The 21,346-nt window shown below is 43.6% G+C and overlaps 2 protein-coding genes across 3 annotated transcripts in view; both read right to left on the reverse strand.

Moving 5' to 3' along the window:
* LOC308329395 (NBAS subunit of NRZ tethering complex-like) overlaps nucleotides 1–8,143 on the reverse strand; it is a 113,159-nt gene extending 105,016 nt beyond the window's left edge. For both annotated transcript variants that reach the window (XM_080783663.1, XM_080783662.1), the window contains exons 1-4: nucleotides 8,025–8,143; nucleotides 4,158–4,209; nucleotides 3,094–3,130; nucleotides 2,282–2,359 (exon numbers count right to left, since the gene is read on the reverse strand). In XM_080783663.1, coding sequence (XP_080639789.1) covers nucleotides 2,282–2,359; nucleotides 3,094–3,130; nucleotides 4,158–4,209; nucleotides 8,025–8,138 — 281 coding nt within the window. In that variant the 5' untranslated portion in view covers nucleotides 8,139–8,143. The remainder of the gene's footprint in view (nucleotides 1–2,281; nucleotides 2,360–3,093; nucleotides 3,131–4,157; nucleotides 4,210–8,024) is intronic.
* Nucleotides 8,144–14,475: 6,332 nt separating this feature from the next.
* Nucleotides 14,476–21,346, reverse strand: part of dnah1 (dynein, axonemal, heavy chain 1) — a gene marked incomplete at both ends in the record, with an annotated part of 92,162 nt that continues 85,291 nt past the window's right edge. The window contains 6 exons of the mRNA XM_080784242.1: nucleotides 14,476–14,597; nucleotides 15,434–15,674; nucleotides 16,935–17,141; nucleotides 17,463–17,607; nucleotides 18,315–18,445; nucleotides 20,002–20,172. Coding sequence (XP_080640368.1) covers nucleotides 14,476–14,597; nucleotides 15,434–15,674; nucleotides 16,935–17,141; nucleotides 17,463–17,607; nucleotides 18,315–18,445; nucleotides 20,002–20,172 — 1,017 coding nt within the window. The remainder of the gene's footprint in view (nucleotides 14,598–15,433; nucleotides 15,675–16,934; nucleotides 17,142–17,462; nucleotides 17,608–18,314; nucleotides 18,446–20,001; nucleotides 20,173–21,346) is intronic.

Here is a 21,346-nt window from a genome sequence, read left to right on the forward strand (position 1 = left end):
ACATGTGCTGACCTCATCACATCTGTGATGATGGCTATGGCCGTTTTTAGCCAACGTAGTGTTTTTTGTGCAAAACTAATGCTTGGAATGGATCCAGAATCATGAAAAGCCCCTAGTTTGACATGCCACATGCTACTTAAAGCATAATGAAATTTAAAACATTTAGCCTTATATTGTTTGTTGATGGTACCCAACTTTCAGCAGCTGTCAAACATGCCCCTAGGGTGGTCAAATAGAAACCAATGTGGGATATGTTAGTAGACACCTTTACAAACATTGGTGAAGAAAATTCTTGGTAAGAAATGTATTCACAGATTTTATATTATTCTGATAATATTCCCTGAGTAAATTGGTAAAATAATAGCAGGTCCACCATTTTTTTAAATGTCTACCATCCATGGTCACAGGATAAATCTAAATAGTACAACTGTATTCCTCACCCTTGAAAATGTATGATTAGTCACCAGAATCAAGATCCTAGGTGGTGTAGAACTTGAGTTATTGGGAAATAACAGAAAGTTGGCAGCCATTTTGAAAAATGTCTACCATGGTCACAGGACAAATCTAAATAGTACCAATGTATCCCACATCCTTGAAAATGTATGATTAGTCACCAGAATCAAGATCCTAGGTGGTGTAGAACTTGAGTTATTGGGAAATAACAGAAAGTTGGCGGCCATTTTGAAAAATGGCTGCCATGTTCACAGGGCAAATCTAAATAGTACCACTGTATTCCTCATCCTTGAAAATGTGGGATTAGTCACCAGAATCAAGATCCTAGGTGGTCTAGAACCTAAATCAGTTAAACTTGTCAACTCCGTCAGATGTTCGTCAACTCCGTCAGACGTTCGTCCCGTGATGTTTTTGTTAATTTCCAAAGAAATAGAAAATTCGCTGTCAAATCTTTTGTGCTTATGTATTGAAACACCAACTGAAATGATACGTAATGATGATTTTTTTTTTTTTTACATGGTTTTCATGTTATAATATTGAAAATAAAGGTTGAAATGACGGTTTTGAGAAATTGGATATTTCATAATAGTGTGATATTGGAACAAAATAATATTAAAAGATTTGTATTACTTAACTTGATTACTGAAAGCCATTATAAGATAACTGAGGACTTTATATTATTGTTGAAATGATAAAATTCAATTAAAAGGGATTTTAGTGTGTCTGACGGAGTTGACATGAATCAGGTATTAAGTGCATAAATGTCCCATTTTAGAAAGAAATGTTATGCGAAAAACCTGTTCCTTCTCAAGATTGGTAGTTGAGACCTGTGTCTACAAATACATCTATTTGATTTGAATGTATCTTAAAAAAAAAAAAAATCCAGTTTGAAAAAAGTTTTGTCCCTTATCTCAAGAATGGGTGATATATATATATTTAATATACACCCCCCCCCCCTAGGTGTTCCCCGAAATTTTTAGGCTATGAAAAGTGTTCCCTGGGACAAAAAAGGTTGGGAAACACTGCCCTAGACCACCGATTGCTGATGCTTTGACCAATGGTTCTGTCAAAAAGTTCAACAGTTTCTAATCAATTTAGAAAGAAAGTTTGACTTGAGTATTCATCGGCGACCATTTAACATTTAACCCATTTCGGGTGTTTAAGCATTATGTTATACTTGAAAAAATTGCAGATCTACAAGCTCATAGCGCTGCCTGCGCTACGAGTTTGTAGGTCTGCTATTTTTGAAAAATCGTGAAAATGTGGCGCATTGGTTGCACGCTGAAAATAGCCGATCTACAAGTTCACAAAATAAATTTTAGTCGACAGAATCAACTGTGGATTTTGTCAACTAAAGTCGTATGATTTTAATCGACTAAAACTAGACAAACGCTAAAAAACATTTCAGATGACTAAAATGTGACTAAAACTTAATTAAATTACTGACAGCCAGATCTACAAAATAGCAGAACTGCAAATTAGCAGATCTACGCTAGATCAACGCTGCAATCAGCTATTTTCAGTGTAAAACCAGTCATTAAGACAGCATCAAGGCCCACCAAAGATACATTGTAGTCGACTAAATCAACTGTAGATTTAGTCGACTACAATTTTATGACATTTAGTCAACTAAAACTAGACTAACACTAAATTGTCCCAGGTGAATAAAACTAAATGAAAACTATTGAAAAGACTATGACTAAAACTAAAATAAAGATTTGCTGTTTAAATCAACACTGTGTGTGTGTGTGTGTGTGTGTGTGTGTGTGTGTGTGTGTGTGTGTGTGTGTGTGTGCGTGCGTGCGTGCGTGCGTGCACTGTACAGTACCTTCCCAGCACCAGCTGCCAGTTGATCTGCTTGCTGGCCAGGCGGACCAACCCGGGAGGCAGGAACGAGCTGGAGGGACTGAGATCAGCCAATGAGCACAGAGACACACGAAGCAGTCAACCAATGAACACAGAGAAGCCCTTTCCACACCTAAGCGCAAAACGGTTTTGCGCCACGGACAGAAGAAGCTGTGATGCGTGTGCGCAGCAGGTTTTTAGACAGCTGGTGGATGGGAATTAAGCTCCACCGCTTCCGGGAATCTGGCCGTCGCACAAGTCGTCCGCGGAAGTGGAGCTTTTTTTTCTCCATCCACGAGCTGTCTAAAAACCCGGTTTTTAAGCTGTGTGCAGCCGAAAACGTGCGCGGCTCTGTTGATAGTGTGGCAGCACCTAAACTCACACGACAGTCAGCTAATCAGCGCAGAGACACAGAGCGGGCAGCCAATGAGCACAAAGACACAATAAATGTACTGAACACTCCGCCAGGTCGGTCACGATTACGAAGCAGACGATTAATTTTCACACAAATCATTGCGATTAACAATTTTATTTTGTTTGTTTGCCTTTTATGGTTCGTAATACAAAATTGCACAGGGCAGATATGACAAATAAATGTCATACTTTTTTGAGTGGTGCAACCACTCCAAGGAACAGCAATGTCATTATGGAACTATGTTACTATGTTACTATGGCCCTCATTTATCAACCGTGCGTACGCCAAAGCTTGAAATTGAACTTGTGCCAGGACAAAAATCACGTCCGGTCGGGAACTTGGTGAAGCTGATGATAATAACACAATGAAATGTGACTCACCTGTACCACAAATAGTGAAGGAAGAAACGGAAGGGCCCTGCAACACACAAATGGTATGAACTTTTAATTATTGCAAACTATTTTAAGTCCACAAACGTGTGAACAACAAAGCTAGCACATACAACTATGTAGGGTGCGTTCAGAAGTCCACAATGAGCGCACTGGTGTGCCCTCTTTTCGTCCGTTTATTCAGTGTGCTGTCGTTCGAAGATCCGGTGTGCTGCGCACCCCAGGTGTGCCGAGTGCGCCACACTGAACGACCCTACTCAGAAGGTTGTCCAGTGTGCGTGGATCACTGCGTTGTCCTGAGCACTCGCCGGGTGGCGAAAGCTAAGCCAGCAAAGCAAGCATTTAGGACATCACCATACAAGTGTTCATCATTTACCTTGGCCAAGGCTTTAACGCATTAACTGCTTAGCCCATTTAGACCAGAGGACGATTCTACAAACGCCTTCTAAATCCTGACAGTTTTCTGAAAAATCCATGTTTCTATGACAGTGGTTCTCAAACATTTTCATGTCAAGGAACCCCAAAATGATATGTATTTGGCCGCCGACCGGCCCGACCCCCATCTGGAATTTTGTACAGTAGTTCCAGGTAGAGCTCTTCACCTGGTAGGGTCGGAATCGGACGTATCCCCCTCAGATCTCGGGTCTGTCGATCATTATGTGTAATGTCTGAGTTTATCCGAGAAGACCCGTAGGCTACTGTGTGTGTGTGTGTGTGTGTGTGTGTGTGTGTGTGTGTGTGTGTGTGTGTGTGTGTGTGTGTGTGTGTGTGTGTGTACTGTCTGTGCTTTTTTTGTTGTTAATGCAAATGTTAATAAAATATTCAATCAGTGTGTGATTGTGTGCCAGCCTGTCTGACTGTATACTCTCTCTCTCTCTGTCCACTGCATGTGCACTCATGCTGCGTGCATCGCTGGCCCAGGGAAAAAGGTTCTGTTTAAAGTGTGTAAATAAGCCACACTCGGTGTGCTCTGCGACGTGATCGCCCAGCATGCACTCAAAAACTGAGTCCATCCCCAGAACGCACCCATAAAGTACTAGTCATTCAGCTCTTACCTGTCACCGCTTTTGCAATGACGGAGGAGCTCTGCTCCTTGTGTCCTCGTAGCTGCAAATAAATTACAAAGTTATTTATCAAGATGTAAAATGTCATACATCAAATATTAAACAGTCAGAGAGTGCACAAATGGAGTGTAGACCTATACTAAAACAAATGGAGCCAAATGGAACCTTTAAAACAGATTCACACTTTGTCGCACAATGGCATGGACGTGTGCCAAAGAACTGAACAACTCCCGCCTCCTCGAGAGACCCGGAAAATAAATCCCTGTTAATTTTGTACTACGCTTAAAAGGTATTTAAATAAATACGTTTTGAAATGTCTATGAGGAAAAATGCATTGGGAACTATTTCCTGGGCCTGGCGTCGTCATGAAAGGGGGCGGGACTGCGACGCTCTATTTTCCCAGAAATGAGTCTATATGATTATCGGTCAATTTGGTTTCCATTCATTTGTACACAATGTCAAATCAAATAACTATTAGATTAACACTGAAGATGATTACTGTGCACTAACTTATATGATGATTGATACTTTATTATGATTTATTTTATTTGATTAAAAAGTGTAAGTGATATGTTTTGGTTAAAACAAAAGGTTAAATCACTAGTCAATTATCTAATGCAATCCTGGGCACTACACTTCCTCTGCCAACCTGGGGATGGCAACGGACTGAACTCATGTTTCATTCTATGCATGAGGAGTCCAAGCTGCTTCTTTTCACCTGCCAGGAGGGGGGTTTCCCCCGGTAGGACATAGTGCGTGGGAGGAACACGTTATTCCGACCAGTTCCTTTACCCTCCATCAGGCGCCCTGGCTGGCCAGGGGGAGGCAGCTGAGAGACCAGGATTACTGCATGTTTTTGTGAGGATAGGTAACTAGGGAGACACGGGGAGAACATGCAAACTCCACACAGAAAGGCCCTTTCGCCGACCCCGCCTCGGCTTATTACGTAGTAATAATCATTGTATGTTGAATGAACGAACTGTGACACAGTAATATTTATAACCGCACCCAGGGCTCGACAGTGCGACTAGGTACTCGCATTTGCGACTATCACTGTGCAAGTTGTAAAATTAAATTTGTAGCACAGGTGCGACTACAGGATTTGACCATTCAATCGTGATAAAGACAAGTCTCTGTCTACAGCAAGTGCACATTCTATAGTCGTGGTTCTATACCTAAATTTATATTTCTGAACGGCGGTGTCGTTCGCCAAAAAGAGAAGAGCTACAAGCTAACAACGTTCATTTGAAGATCTGTCCCCTTTGCTCCCACCGCCCCTCCCCTCCCTGTGTTGCTGCTCAGTGCTCTTCCCTGTCAGCGGCAGACAGAAAAGAAGTCAGAGCGAACTCAACGGGATAGCATTAGCATGATAGCACAGATTCAGAAGGAATTGCTTGCAAAGTTTGTTTGTAATGTTCAAAGTTCAAACGTATCTTACTTTTAACCAAACGCGGGTGAAACAGCGTGCAGCCGTGCACGCACGCGCGCGCACACACATGGAGTGGACGTATTGATGTTTATCAAAAACAACCCTTGTTTAGCGTTTGCTTACAAAAGCGTGTGCCCAGCGTAAATGATAATGCGAATGACCGAACTGGCTGGATTACCGTATTAATATCAGTCAGTCAGTCAAAGCCAAGGAGAATGTTACAATACTAATTCACCATCGAGCAGCCTCTGCACTGTCTGAATGTCACACTAACATGATAGAACAGCAGGATAAAAACGGATAGCCTGTCTATCCATCCATGAGCAACATATTATCTATCTAGCTCTGGTCCATAGCTCTAATGTGTTGCACGTATTAGAGGTATGGAATGGAACAGAGCTACTATCGATCTACAAAGTATTAGCATAAAACAAATTGATTATATATATTATATGAAAACAAACAAAACAATGATATGATGAATATCACTATTTTGTGATAATTGCTGAAAAGATAGTGATATAATATTTTGACATTATTTCCACCCCTACCTCATATCACTTCATTAAAGAAAAATCACACCCATGTTAAGTGAGGGGCGCTCTTGTCATCATACATCAGATATCATCTCATACTGGCCAATCAGAATGCCTGTTGCCTGTGATTGATTAGCTGATTTGCTCGTTTACATATGACATACATTTTCCCTTCAATGTCAATGGCGTTTAATTTATGTCATATTTAGCAGAAATTTGACGAAATTTCTCTGTTGATCGTCAATGGCTCATTTTGAGATGTGTGGGGACAAAGGCTGTATATAGGAGGGGCTAGCGCCCCTTAAAAATACATCATTTTTCATCGTGCTCCTAAAATAATTTGTGTGCTACTAGATTTTTCAACTTAGGCGCACACGTGCTACTTGGAAAAATGCTAAGCGTCGAGCCCTGACCGCACCCACATACATGTTATTTACTAGCCTATTATGTGGGAAGTATAAGTTAAACACAAGTCATTTCTTATATTTAATAAACATAGAGGGGAAACAAATAATTTCTTATATTTAATAAACATGGAGGGGAAAACAACATCAAGACTTTATTATTCAGATTGATGTAAACTTAGTACTTTTAGCCAAGTATAAAGCCTAATGATTTAACCTGTCGCGCGAGCTGTCTCGATCCGAGGAAAAGAAAGATCTACCATTTGCTTTTTAGTCGAGAGAGAGAGACGAAGCATTGTGACACCGGATTTAATATCCAAATGTATTTTTTGTTTTATTGTACACAGGGGGGAGACAAAATTTATTTGTCATAATTAATTTACAAATAATTTAAAAAGATGTTGTGTTTCATATTAATGCAGTGGTCAACCTGCAGTGGTCCTTGTGAGGGTTCCCGGTGGTCCCCAGCTAAATGATAGAGAGTTGGCAAACAAATGGACCCTTATTAATAAGTGATTAGATACTTGGGTCCATTTGGTTTCCTTTTACGCTCTCAAGAGTTCAATTGTTGTTAAACACCTGCCTTACTTAATTTACAAGAGGTCTACACAATTGGAGGATGTAGAAGAATTGTTATTTTGATCAACATGTGCCTGTTATCTCTTCTAATGGTACCAACATTAATACAGAATGGAATAGTGGACAAAAATCTTATCCAACGACACCAAAAGGTTATTTAGTTTTAGGTCTGAGAGGCTAAATGTCATCAACTGGTGTCGCAAATACATGATGGATATGAAAAAGACTTGAAAAACTAATTTGAACTTGTGATGATGAATGATTGTCATTAAAGTGCGACGTGGCCATCTCGGTAAATCCAACTGACAGCCAGGAGTATATAAACAAAACTTTAGCCTGTCCTACGCACTTCCTCCATTAACAAGCCGCACATCTACATAAACGTTCAGGTTACAAATATAAAGGTATCACCCCAGAGCTACGGATGTTAGGAATCTCCTCGATTGGGTGTAAGTACCCGTTTCTTCACTGTAGCTCAATAAAAAGCATTTTAATCATGTCGGTGGCCATTGTCTAATTGTTTTCGTCTTATGCGTTCAACTAGGCGCCCCTATCGGTTGGGGAGGTGTTTTGCACTCTGATTCCATTATAACTTTATGAGGGGGAAATGGCCAGCGATTTTAAAATGCTTTTTATTGAACAAAAGGGACGATACGGGTACTTCTACACCACTCGAGGAGAGTCCTAACATCCGTAGCTCTGGGGGTGAGCACTTTGTGTTTGAAACCTGAACGTTTATGTAGAGATGTGCGGGGTTGTAAAATGGCACAACTGCTAAAGTCCAGGTTCCGCCATTGACTGTCTGTCGGAGACCTGCTTCCAGCAAACATGCATGTAACACGCTCCTCCGACGTCTCCCCACGCACTCCACGGCGCAACGTGGAGCTCGGGAAGCGTCGCTCTGACCCACCTGAGTGTCCAACTCTGGAGGCCACTCCGTGTTGATGAGCAGATCGTACAGAATGTTGTCTTCATCCTCCTCTGCTGCCGTCACCACGGCGGCGCTCTGAACGTCAGCAGCCATGTTTACTGTTTGTAGCAACTTAGCAGCTGGGCTAGCTGGCTCGTCACTGATGATGATGAGGCAGTACGGCGAGCCGAGAGGGACAATTTGGTATACGGAAATATCTTAGAGTAATATCCGAGACTGCATTTTAGTTAACCTCGCCTCACCAGGCTTTCCACCACATTTTAGTAGAGGATATTATCGTTAGAAAATTGCCAAATCGTTATGCGGTGGATAAAAGCATGGAATGTGATGTCATTCTAAAACATACCAGAAGGGGTGGCGAAAAAATGTAAAAAATCAATAAAAATTATTAATTACAAAAAAAAAGACACCAAAATAATCTCCAAAAAGCATAGAATTTGGCACGCATGTCCCTTTTGGGTCACCCTAAGACATCCTAGAAGGGATGGCCCAAATAATCTGAATAGAATCTCATAGAAGCATAGCCTACAATTTGGCACACAATTAGGATCTCTGATGACCCAAGGGAGCCATCTAGCCTTTATATATCTATGATAAATAAAGGCTAGATGGCTCAAGTCGAAGTCTTGACGTAGTTCACCCGGCGGCCATCTTGCTTCGGGGCTACCGTACAGTATGTTCTAGGCAGCTCAAACAAAAACAGTCATAACTCGCTCAAATCTTGACGGATTTACAAACGGGTTGGTTAATTACAAACGTTGTCAATGTGGCTATGATTAAGGACACTTATCTGCTTCATTTAGTTTTTTATATGAACGTCGTATAAAAGCATATAAGTATGCGGATGTCTCTGACATTTATAACAAACCAAACTGAGCAAGTTATGGTTATTTAAAAGTACATGCCAGGCCCGGTATGGCCTGCCTCCTAGTGGCCTTTTTTCCTAAGTTCAGGCCAGGCCAGCCACAGTCAATTTCAATTCAATTCAGGCAGTGTTGCTGCAGCACAGTGCCCGTCCGTCCGTCCGTCCGTCCATACGTCCGTCCGTCCGTCCGTCCCCCCGTTGTGAACAGTAAAGCAACGTGCTCTCACACTGCTCTGTGATCAGAGGGGTAGGTAGGGATTGGTCAAAATGACGTTACTGAACGTTTTTTTTAGAAGAATCGATACGTGATTGGTTAGTTTGGCTTTTTGGCCCGCCCTACACCCATGGTCAAACACAACACACACAAGGCAGGCAGCATGGCCCGACTGTGAGAAAGGAGAGGCGGAGTTAAGGAGGAGGAGAGAGAGAGTGGACAGCAAGGGCGAAATCCATTTGAGCCGACCGATATTGCGGTCAGTAAGTTTGACGGTCGGTCGCCAGGGCTCTTGGAAACGCCCCCCCAGCCACTGCATTCGTTTTACTGAGGTTAGGTTTAAGTATCGTTTTACTGAGGTTAAGGTTAGGGTTAGGTTTAGGTATCGTTTTACTGAGGTTAAGGTTAGGGTTAGGTTTAGGTATAGCTTTACTGAGGTTAAGGTTAGGGTTAGGGTTAGATTTAGGTATAGTTTTACTATAATCATTAGTAGGCTAATCACTCTGAGAAGTGCATGCGTGGATCGAGTTCCTTTTCCCCACAATGGGGTTTTTAACACGCAGTCTCTCTCTCTCTCTCTCCACCCGGCATGCATGTGCGGCATGCATGTGACACAACAATAATAATAATAATAAAATCATTGCGGGCACGGGAGGGAATGGGCTGAAATTCCACGGGAGCGGGCAGGAGTGGGATCAATAAATCACTCCCGTGCAGGCCAGCAAGGGCAGAATCCGTTTTACCGTCCCGGCCTGCCGGCCGGTAGACAGGGCCGGCCGGTCCTAAAAAGGGCCGGCCGGTCCTAAAAGGGCCGGGCCGGCCCTTTTAAGGACCGGCCGGCCCTGTTTACCGGCCGGCAGGCCGGGCCGGTAAAACGGATTCTGCCCTCCCTCCAGGCGGATGCGTACACGCGACCTCAGGGTCTTATACTGGTTATTATGTGTGGACTGTGTGGAGCACTCCATCGTCCTGGAGCACTTCCTTTGCTGTCGAAACAAAATGTTCTCTGTTCTCTATTTATCAGTGAATTTTAGAACAATGATACAAAGGTACTTGGCATGTACAGTAAAATATAAATGTACTACCAAGGAATCAATCAACCCATTGTCAGGGTGTTTATTTGCAATTCCTTGTGCAGGTTTACGGTTACCCCATGCAGTATGTGGCGTTGCAGACAGTGATATTGCTGTGTTATTACAGAATATAATGAGACTTACTTGAGTGACCACTGCTCTCTCTGTTTACAGTGCTGCGGAGGTAGCTCATCTCGACCTGATGGAGATGTTTCCTGGTCTTGTTTGGACGCGTTTACATGTTTGCCCAAAAACAAGGCTGGCACTCGAGGACCACCCTGAAGGAAATGGTTAAAAGAGAAGATGTCGGCACCGCCAGTGCCGTGGGAAAGTCCCCGAACCCTGAGAGAAGTGTCAGTCTACCAGTGCAAGAATCTGGACTGAAAGACTCAAAGTGACTTGAAGGACTGAGGGAGCGTTTGATATACTGTATATTGACGTATCTGTTGTCTGTTAAAGGAAACTGCATGAATGAACTGAATCAATAGCCTCATGAGCAGAGTTACAGTATGTTCTATATAGTTAGTGGCTTTGCCTGCCCTATTTAGGACTTTAGCTCTACATGGAACACTTTCACCTCTTTTCATAAAAGTTACAGTCTGTCCTGTTTTTACCTTGACGCTTGCAGAAATAACAGGGTTATCATCACAGACATTGTGCTCCATTTCAGTTTGTGTCACATCATTTTGAGTCACTAATGTATGTGCTCCCTCTCCTGCATTGGACTCCCTGTCACTTTCCTGTTCGTTGTCTGCGTTTTGTTCAGTAAATGAGCTACCTGTGGTTCTGTTCACTACTATCTGTGTTTTCACTATCTGCTGCTTGGTTCTGTACCATTGTCTCACTGTTTGTGCCATTGAGAACCTCATCTTGACCACATGTTTGTATCATTTAAGGCTTAATAACACACACAACAAGGATACCACCATGTCTTACAAATACAACAGCCCCATCCTGACCAATAACCACCCATGGTCCCTTCCGCTCTGTACTGTCAGCGCGTTTGTAATAGACTTTGTCTCCTGTCTCATATTTTTCATCTGTGGGTCTGAGCTGCTTACGTAGTGCTCTCCTTATCCTCTCTGAACATTAAGCTTCAGTGAAAGCTTTCCTAGAAGCATGCACCGCTGATATGTGTTGTCCTACACCCTTGCACTTACTGTAGTGCCTTCTACTGCAGTAGTAGTCTATCAATTAATACCAAATACCAGTTGATGAGGGCTATAACCATGAACACTGTGCATACAGTTCTAATACCAGTTGATTAGGGCTATAACCATGACCACTGTGCACACAGTTCAAATACCAGTTGATGAGGGATATAACCATGAACACTGTGCATACAGTTCTAATACCAGTTGATGAGGGATATAACCATGAACACTGTGCATACAGTTCTAATACCAGTTGATGAGGGATATAACCATGAACACTGCATACAGTTCTTAGCCATAAGACCCCAGTCTAGGGCAGTGTGCCAGTCACATCCGTTTTCCTGTCTCACCTTCAGGAGAGTCTGATTATGTCTTCCCAACAGCCCGTTGCTCCAGGGACTGTATCCTGCTGTTGTCCTCGTCTCCATGTTGAAGTTTTCCGCCATATCTCTGAACTCTGCGTTATTGAACTCCCCACCATTTGTCGCTGTACAGAATCCGAGGGGGACCGTGAACACTTATCCATGTGTGGATGAGGGAGTTGACTGTTTCAGAGGCTTTCTTCGTTTTCACAATACTTCCTGCGCTGAAGCGTGTGAATTGGTCAATCACATGTAGATACCATACTCCTGGTTCCAACTCGTGCAGGTCCACCACCACCGTTTCATTATACTCTGAAGTTAGAGGCAGACCAACAGCTGGCTTCGGCTTCGTTTTGCTCTATCTCTGACATATGTCACAATCATGTACTATTTGTTGCAAAATAGTGAGGCATTCCTTGTCTTGTCTTGTCCTTGTTTCCCAAGCTCTGGATTAGCCTCTGCAGCCTGTCTGCAGATGCGTGGCCAAACTGTTTGTGTAGCTTGAGAAGGACTTTGCGCTTTTCGGCTGAAGACATGTTTTCCGTCACAGTCAGGACTTCATCTTCAGCTGTCGCTGCGTGTATCACGTCATCTTTCATTCGCTGTGTTGTGTCATCTTTGTCTCTTGACTCTCTTATGTCCACACAGTAGTGTCCTGAGCTAGTGAAGTCAAGAGGAATTAAACATTACTGCTCTGTCATTCTCCATGTCTAAAACTGTTCCTGCCTTCTTCAGTGAAGATTTACTAGGTAACAGTGGAATGTCAGCATTGACCACTTCTGTCTCAATGTGACATTTTGTGTGTCCTATTTTGGCAGGTAGTTTCACTTTTCTGGTGGAATATACCATCTCCAAAACGAAATGGTCTGGAACTGGAATATTCTGTCTTCATCATTTTGTCTGCCTGCTCTTGACTAAGAGCAAACCATCCTCTGCTACCAATGTTGATCAGGTCTTAATAGACACCACGTTTATTCAGTTGTAGATCACTTTATTCACCGTACACCGGCTCCACATGCAAATGCTGTTCCCTCCACAATTCACATTTGATTATCTGCGCCCACTGCGCATGCTATCCCTCAGAGAGTACATTACCGTAAAGGAGTACTGTCGTACACAAATGAGTAAAAGTATCAATACTGCAATATAGAAATACTCCAAAGTAAATGCCCAGAATTCAGAATTTACTTGATTAAAAGTACAAAAGTATTGGCATCAAAATGTACTTAAAGTACTCATTGTGCAGAATATGCCCTATCTCAATTCAAATTGTCAAATGTAGCCTATAGAAATATTTTCAAAATAGCAGATCTACAAGCTCGACGCATTGTGAGCTTGTAGATCAGCTATTTTCAAATGACCGAAATATAGTGGATAATGTATATGTTTTGTGATAATAATCAAAATCTAAAAGGTTATATAGTCACTGAAGTTTTCAAATAATAGTAGTGGAGTAAAAGTACAATATTTGCCTCTGAGATGTAGTGGAGTAGAAGTAAAAGTATTGACATTTTGAAATACTCCAGTAAAGTAAAAGTACCTAAAAATTTTACTTAAATGTGATTAGTTACTTTTCACCACTGGCAGTGGCAACAGGTGTGGCATCATGACGTCCAGCTCAGTGTCTAATTAGTTTGAAAGGCCTGGTGTGACTGCTTAAAACACACAAACTATTTTATACAAATAAAAACGTGTAAATGTATTTATTTAGCTACTTATTGTGCGTATAAAGACATACCCAAAACAGAGACGCCAGGTTGAAAGTGACTTAAATCAGCCATCGACACCACCTTTCATGCCAAACTGAGGCTGAGGAGAATCCCCAAATGAATATCGGAGCATAGAAAAGTTAGAAAACCCTAACCGTTTTCATGATTGTGGTCATTGTTTGCACAATAGTTTTGTACGTAGAGAAATTAAAATTTTGTTTTTTTTCCTCCACACTTTTAGAGCATATCCGTCATCATAGGGCCATACTTAACAATCTATGCCAAAACAATGGGACATTTTCAAATTTGCTGTATTTTTATATCAAAAGTCCATAAGTTAACCAAACTGGAAAAAAAATAATCTTGATTTCATTCACCTGTTTGATTCCCATTGCTGCACGTTCCTCCAAACACAGCTGATGTTGATCACAGAACTACTCAATTTTTTTTCATTCAAGATGACAAGTGTCAGTATTTCTTATGCACTGTATACACACTACAAATATAACTCCATACATGCAAGAATCTAACTTGGGAGGTGTCTCACATACATGTAGAGATAACAGACATGACGTACACATTAACATCCACAATGTTAATTTAACTTAATTTGAATGACTAGCAATCTTTTCGAGTTGGTGATTACTGAAAAATAATTAGCCCCTGTTCCACACGCTTACTTATTTTGTGATTATAGACAAAGTATTGATATAAAAATATTTTATTTTTAAAATCAAGGTTCAAGTGTGTATACTTGAGTCCTGTTTCAGACCACATGGTGCTTCTGGTTGGCTGCTGCTTTGTGTCACTCACCGCACAGCGGCAACCGGAACAGTTGAACGTCTCTCACCTCTGTGTTGGCTCCGCCTCCTGCAGCAGCGGCTTTGTATTGGCTCCGCCTCCTGCCGCAGTGGCGGACGCGGCGGTAACGCCTCGCCACAGGCACAGCGTTGAACCCCACCCCGTTCTCAGCACGTGGAAGCAGAATACCCCCGCTGGTGTGAAGGTGTGTGTGTGTGTGTGTGTGTGTGTGTGTGTGTGTGTGTGTGTGTGTCAGTTGTCCAGTGCACAGAAGAGGGCCACTCCCCGTTTGATCCAGTGTCCCGGAGGGAGATCGGTAGGCAGTTCCACAGCCATCACATAGTTGGTGGAATGACCGGTGGTAGACAGCGTCCCTGTTGAAGACAGAATTAGAAACAGCAGTGATGATGTCCCTTTCACCATGTGACGGTTCCCTGGATATCTCACCCAAACATGGCGAAATAACACGGTTTGGCAATGGCAATTACGTACATAAACTACTAGAAAACCTGAACACATTACACTGAAATCTTCACCACCAGACCACCGTCTCGAGCGAACTTGAGCCACAAGAGCCACCACCGAGCGAGCTAAAGTTCCATTGATCCGACTCAGCCCTGTCCGAGTTGTAACCCAATAGCACAGAAGAGTAAATAATGTCAACCTGATCTCACCCAAACACAGTGAAATAACACAGCTTGGCAATTCCGTACATATACTACTAGTGAAAGCCTCCGTTGCGGTCAAAACCGTAGTAGTGTAATATGTAGGGATTTTCAAGTTTTCTATGCTTTCTAGTACGGAATTGCCAATCCGTGTTATTTCACCGTGTTTGGGCTGGTATATTATGTTATATAACACACGGGCATCGATCGAGAGGACGTCCCACACCTACCTAGGTGGACGTGCTAAAGGGTGCAGAAAGCACAAATAGAGCTGGCCAGATGTACAGGTATGGAGAACCGAGATGACTGGAGACGGCGATGGAGGGCTCGTCTGAGAGATTGCCTCCTATACAGGACTTGGAGGAGCAGTAATAAGTTAATGGCCATCAGTGTGATTGGTGTGCGCCTGGGCGTCCACGCCCTATAAACGCCGGTTTCCCCATCTCTATTCATTTGACCACCACAGAACAGGTCTACTAACTGTAACTGAACTCTGAACCAAAAACGGGCCAGTTGTGTGTTCCGTTTACTGTGCGAGCACTGACCAGCGCGTGTGAGGGTTTTGTAGACAGGGCAGACGTAGGCGCCAGTGGTGGGAGGCTGGCGCAGGGGCTTTGGAATCATCCAGATGACAGGCATCTCCGCGTGGAGCTCTTTGGACCGGGCCTCGGCCAGCCGACCCGCCGCCGCCGCCACGTCCCAGCGAGCCCCTTCCAGGAACAGCCCGTGGATGTAGCAGCCCACGTTGGGCCGCTCTGTCATCTCGCCTGGCGTCTTCGCCATCACCTGACGGGGGGAGAGAGAGAGAGAGAGAGAGAGAGGAAGAAACCACTTTGAATCTGCCGTGGCCCATTTTTGGGGCAAAAAACAAATGCCCAGGCATGCTGGCTGGCGCAGCGGTCCGGGGTGCACCTATAGCCTGACAGCGCGTTGCACGTTCGAGTCCCGATGCCGACGTTTTTTTGCTGCGTGTCAGTCAACATCTCTCTCTCTCCCCCCCCCATTTCCTGTCAACCTACTGTCCTATCAATAAAGACATAAAAAACTTTTTTAATAATAAAAAATGAACTGAGTGTTGCAACTCCCCTGCCAACCCCCCCCCCCCCTCTCTCATTAGCAGGCAACAGTGCAGCACTATCTCACAACAGCGTCACTTTTGCCCCAGTACTGGTACTCATAGTCACATAGTCACACACATTAACACGGACATTGGAGTGGTTGCACCACTCCAAAAATAAATAAATTGTGATAATCAGAGCTATAAGCTTGTTTGTGCATGAGTTTGTGACCGATATTGTCGTTAAAGTCTTTTACAAACAATAAAAATGTCAACATGTTAGCATAACGTGGCTTTTCCACGCGGGATTCCCAGGTGTTACACATCATGGCTGACCTGGAAGTGGAAGCTGTGTCGACGGACACTGTCCAAGCCCCCGGAACGGTTAGCCAACGTAGAAGTACGTAGAGGTATACCACAAGAGCAGCATGCGAGGGGTTAATACTCTCATAGGAGCCAACCAATCATATCAACGCTAGAGAGGTACTATACCGGAAGACTTTGTCGGTCTTCCATTGAGCAACTTCCAGTGAAATGAGGGGCTGTCTCTCTAGTATTATAATATCAGTGCAAGTCCCAGACTTTTTCAAGTCAAGGACCCCCAAATTGCCACTAATAAGCCCACGGACCCCCATTTGAAGAGATATGCAATAGACCCCCTTAAGAGGCTCTAGCAGTGATTCTCAACCCGTTAAATTTGAAGTTTGACATGCGTTAGTCTACGGACCGCCATTTAATGGCATTTCTATCTCTGAGACCCCCAATTTATATTGTAAAATCAATGTTAATTTAACTCTGAGAGGGTATACAAAAAATGGAACCAAATGGACCATAACGGGTCCATTTATACACTCTCAGAGTTACAGACCCATAAGGGTCCATTTGGTTCCAAACTATCATTTAGCTGGGGACTCCCCTAAAGGACCCCTGGGGGGGTCCCCGGACCCCACTTTTGGGAGCCACTGTTACATAACTATCATGACACCGACCTGGAACTGGAAGCCGATGGTGTGGATGGAGACGGCGGCGCTGCGGGCGTAGTTCTGCAGGGTTCCGGTGAGGAAGGCCTGCGGGAAGAAGAAGCCGCTGATCCAGAAGGCGGCGGGGACGCCTCCGGAGACCCACGCCCGCAGGAAGCCCACCCTCCGGAGCAGGTCACACACCCAGGAGGACAGAGGCTTCAGAGACGGATAGGCCTGCAGGAGGGGAGGGCAGGGCACGCACACGCACACACACACACACACACACACACACGTGTGTGTGTGTGTGTCAGGTGCGTAGCCGACCATTTAAAACAAAGGCGGTTTGCATGCTGTGGTTTGCTATACTAAACAGAAATTTGCATGCACAAGGGCTGCCAAAGTAGGCTATCTTTTGTTGTTTTTCTTGTTTATTCGCCCCCCTCTCTTCGAAGTTAGACTGGGCCAGCTCTGGTGTCGTGTGTGTGTGTGTGTGTGTGTGTGTGTGTGTGTGTGTGTGTGTGTGTGTGTGTGTGCGCGCGCGTGTCCATATCTTGCCTTGCTCTTCCACACATCAGGCACAGCGTTAATGAACAGACTGCTGGTCATCAGCTCCAGTTCTGATGACATCACCACCAAACCCCTCAGAGCCTTGATGATGTCCCCGAGACTCTGAGAGATGACCCCCAGCAACCTGTTGTACCTGGAAGACCAGACAGACAGACAGACAGACAGACAGACAGACAGACAGACAGACAGACAGTAAATGTTCAACATTGGAATGTTTGAATTCTTTCTTTGTAACCCAATCTTTATTCAGATGGATCCCCATTAGCTGCCTCCGAAGTAGAAGCTACTCTTCCTGGGGTCCATAACAAACAATACATATAACACAACACAATAAAAAATAACACCCATTAAGATTTGAGGCCGATTAAAAAAATGTCTTCTAAATCACTTTTCTGAAAAACACACTATAATCAGTGGTGGCTCAAACAGTTTCATGTCAAAAATCACACCCGTGTGAAGTGAGGGGCGCTAATATATCTTAACTCATGTTGCTATGATTAGATACATGATGATGTAATGGTGATGTAAAACAAACATTAAATTCTCTTTATTGTTAATGGCATTTAATGTTTGTGTTAGGGACAAGATGACATAATATTTTCCCTTCATTGTCAAACAAACATTGAACTAAAAACAAACATTAAACCTGTAGGGCTAGCGCTCCTCAAAAATACAATTAAAATAATTATGTTGCTACATGTATAGCAACAACTAATGAGACACAGAGTTAGCATCCGGATTGAAATGTATAACAACAACGTATAGGTTGTTGCAACAGGTCTAAATGGGTTAAAACAATCATCTAGTAATAACAAGTGTACAGTAAGTTTGGTGTTATACCTGATGACCTCCTGGATCAGTACCGTGTTCATGGACTCTTGGTAGAGGACAGGGTATTTAACCACCACCTCCTGGACATCGAAAGGCCCAGGGATCTGCTCAACGATGCCTTCCACTATCTCCTCCACCATCTACAACATGACAGGGAGACCTATTTTTTACAGTCTATGAGACCAACGCAACAACAATGGACCAATCTGTGGAACTGACAGAAAAAGGATCCCACCAATGGGTTATTATGCTCGCACGCCATTTTGGAAAGAACTCGGGCCCTCTTCCCTACTTCCTTCACAGGTGTTACCGATGATACTAATGAAGGCTCTGTTCCATTCTGGTCAAACCAGTGGGTCTCAAAGTGTCCTTTGGGTTCCAAATGTATGTGTAACTCTGAGAGTGTACAAATGGAACCAAATTGGACATGTCATTTGGGCTTGCTATCTAATGTTGTTCAAACCAGTCGATCTCAAACATTGTCATGTTAAGGACCCCCACATTAATAATAATGTATTCGTCCGCGGATGCCCAACTGAAAGTATTTTGTATTCCGACAGTGTCAACCTGTGGCTATCTATAGCCACGCCCGGTTTCGACATTTTGTCGAAACCGGGCGGCGTCTATAGTGGCTTTTCATTGGCTTAATAATAGCCCCGTCAACCTATTAAAGCCTTTTTTTCAATGCATGGCCTTTGAAGATTACGTCATATGGCAGCCAAGTCTATGGACTTGGTTTGTTTAGAGCACTTAAGTTATGACGTAGGCCCACATCTAAAGCAGGCAAGTCTATGGACTTTTAATGTTACAATGTTACAAACACTGTAAGACGTCATGTGGCCGATATAAACACAGTGACTGACTTCAAGAGTGTGCTTGACCTTTGACCCCTCTTCATTCACAACTCTGATGTAACTGGGTGAGCACCTCATCACCACCTGGACTGGAGTCATCACCCTGTGAACTCTTTCTTTAAAGGAAAAGTACCTCAAAGTACCTCAAATGTGTTCATCTCAACAGCCCTCCATATGACACCATATATACTGTACATCCCCCATATCCTCTTAGACATACACAACATCCTATACTTTACTGATCCCAAAATAATATTTGGGAAAAGTTGGACGCAGGTCATTCCACTACAAAGCTCCATCTGACTGGAACAATCTTCCTCTTTCTCTCGGATCTGTTACCTCTCTCGGCCACTTCAGGACTTCCTTGTATTCACCATATCCAAACAACCTGTTCGTGCTATTAACACTGCTCGTACTACTGTTCATTTCTGACTTTTATACGAGTCATTGTGCTGTGTGTGTGTTCTCCATTTCTTTGTCCAAATGAGTTGAGGGCTGGGGGTGTGGGTGGGAGAGGATGAGCAAGCTAAGTATATCTGTACATGTACATGTGTATTGTGTATAATATACTGTGTATTTGTATTGTATGTAATGTTATATCTGCTCCATTTCATCTGCTCCATTCAACCGCTTATCCGTAGTCGGGTTGCGGGGTGTGTATACGACCCCCTCTAAAATGAGATGCTGCATCTCAAGGGGCCAGATTCCCGTCCTCTCATTACATTCTGACCAAAGTCTGACCTCAAGCATGTACTCAAGTACTAAAGTACATGTACTCAAGTACTAGTGCTTGAGTAAAGGTGATGAGTTATGCTTTCCACCAGTGTACAACAGGCACACACCTCCTCCCTGGTCCCGCCCCCGCTGGCCGCGGCTCGGGGCTGGAGTCGAACTAGAGAGCCCAGCAGGGCGAACGTCTCGTTCTGGGCGAAGCTGATGTCCGCGTTGTCGTGGAGACCAAAGATTTCAGGTGTGTCGTTGATGGGCAGGCCGCGGGCGTACTCCAGGTAGCCCTATGGGGGTGACAGGACAGTTATACCATGGCAGCAGGCCGTGATGTCACGCACATTCAGGTCACACGGGATATAGTCTAAAAGAGGGATCTAATTTCCACGACGAAAGGTAACCCAGAACCTATTACACAAGCTGAAACCTTTCCAGAACCAGTGAAATCCAGTGATACGTACATACAGAGTGCCATATGTAAAGTAAAAATTGCCTTTCTACAAGCTCCTACAACACATCACAATGCAACAATTATTTATATAATAAATAGGGGCTTCTAAATCTGCACCGGGCGTAAATTACGGCAGAACTGCATATTTCCTAAAGCCTGGAATTCCTAAAGTAACCTAAGTAATTTATGCTTAAATGGTTAAACCTAATCTTACTCCTAACCTTAACCTCAGCGGGGGTGGCACGGCTCAGGGGTAGAGTGACCGGATGGAAACCGCAAGGTTCCCAGTTCGAATCCGGGCTCCCCCCAGAGTTAGTGTCCAAGTGTCCTTGAGCAAGACTCTGAACCCCCCCTTCCATCTGTATTCATTGATAAACTACCTGCACTGGAAGGTATAGGGCAACACATATCAGCGTTGCATGCTTCTAGGAAAGCTTTCACTGAAGCTTAATGTTCAGAGAGGATAAGGAGAGCACTACGTAAGCAGCTCAGACCCACAGATGAAAGATATGAGACAGGAGACAAAGTCTATTACAAACGCGCTGACAGTACAGAGTGGAAGGGACCATGGGTGGTTATTGGTCAGGATGGGGCTGTTGTATTTGTAAGACATGGTGGACATCCTTGACATCCTTGTTTTCAATTGGACTTTTCTGCTTTGACCTTGGTTTATGGGATGGCTGAATGTATTTATTTTTATTTTAAAGAAAGAAGAGGGAGATTGTTAACTTGTGTTGCCCTCTATTGTACACTTTACGACAGTTCGATACAGTTTCCTTTACGGCAACACACACACACACACACACACACACACACACACACACACACACACACACACACACACACACACACACACACACACACGAGGATATTATGTATACGCATGCGCAGTGGGCGCAGGTATTCAGACGTGAATTGTGGAGGGAACAGTGTTTACATGTTCGGCATGTTCAGCCGGTGTACGGTGAATAAATTGAGTCAAAACTAAATGAACGTCGTGTTTATTAAGT

This window comes from Protomyctophum bolini (assembly GCF_963924005.1).
Source record: "Protomyctophum bolini genome assembly, chromosome: 15".
Taxonomy (NCBI): Eukaryota; Metazoa; Chordata; class Actinopteri; order Myctophiformes; family Myctophidae; genus Protomyctophum; species Protomyctophum bolini.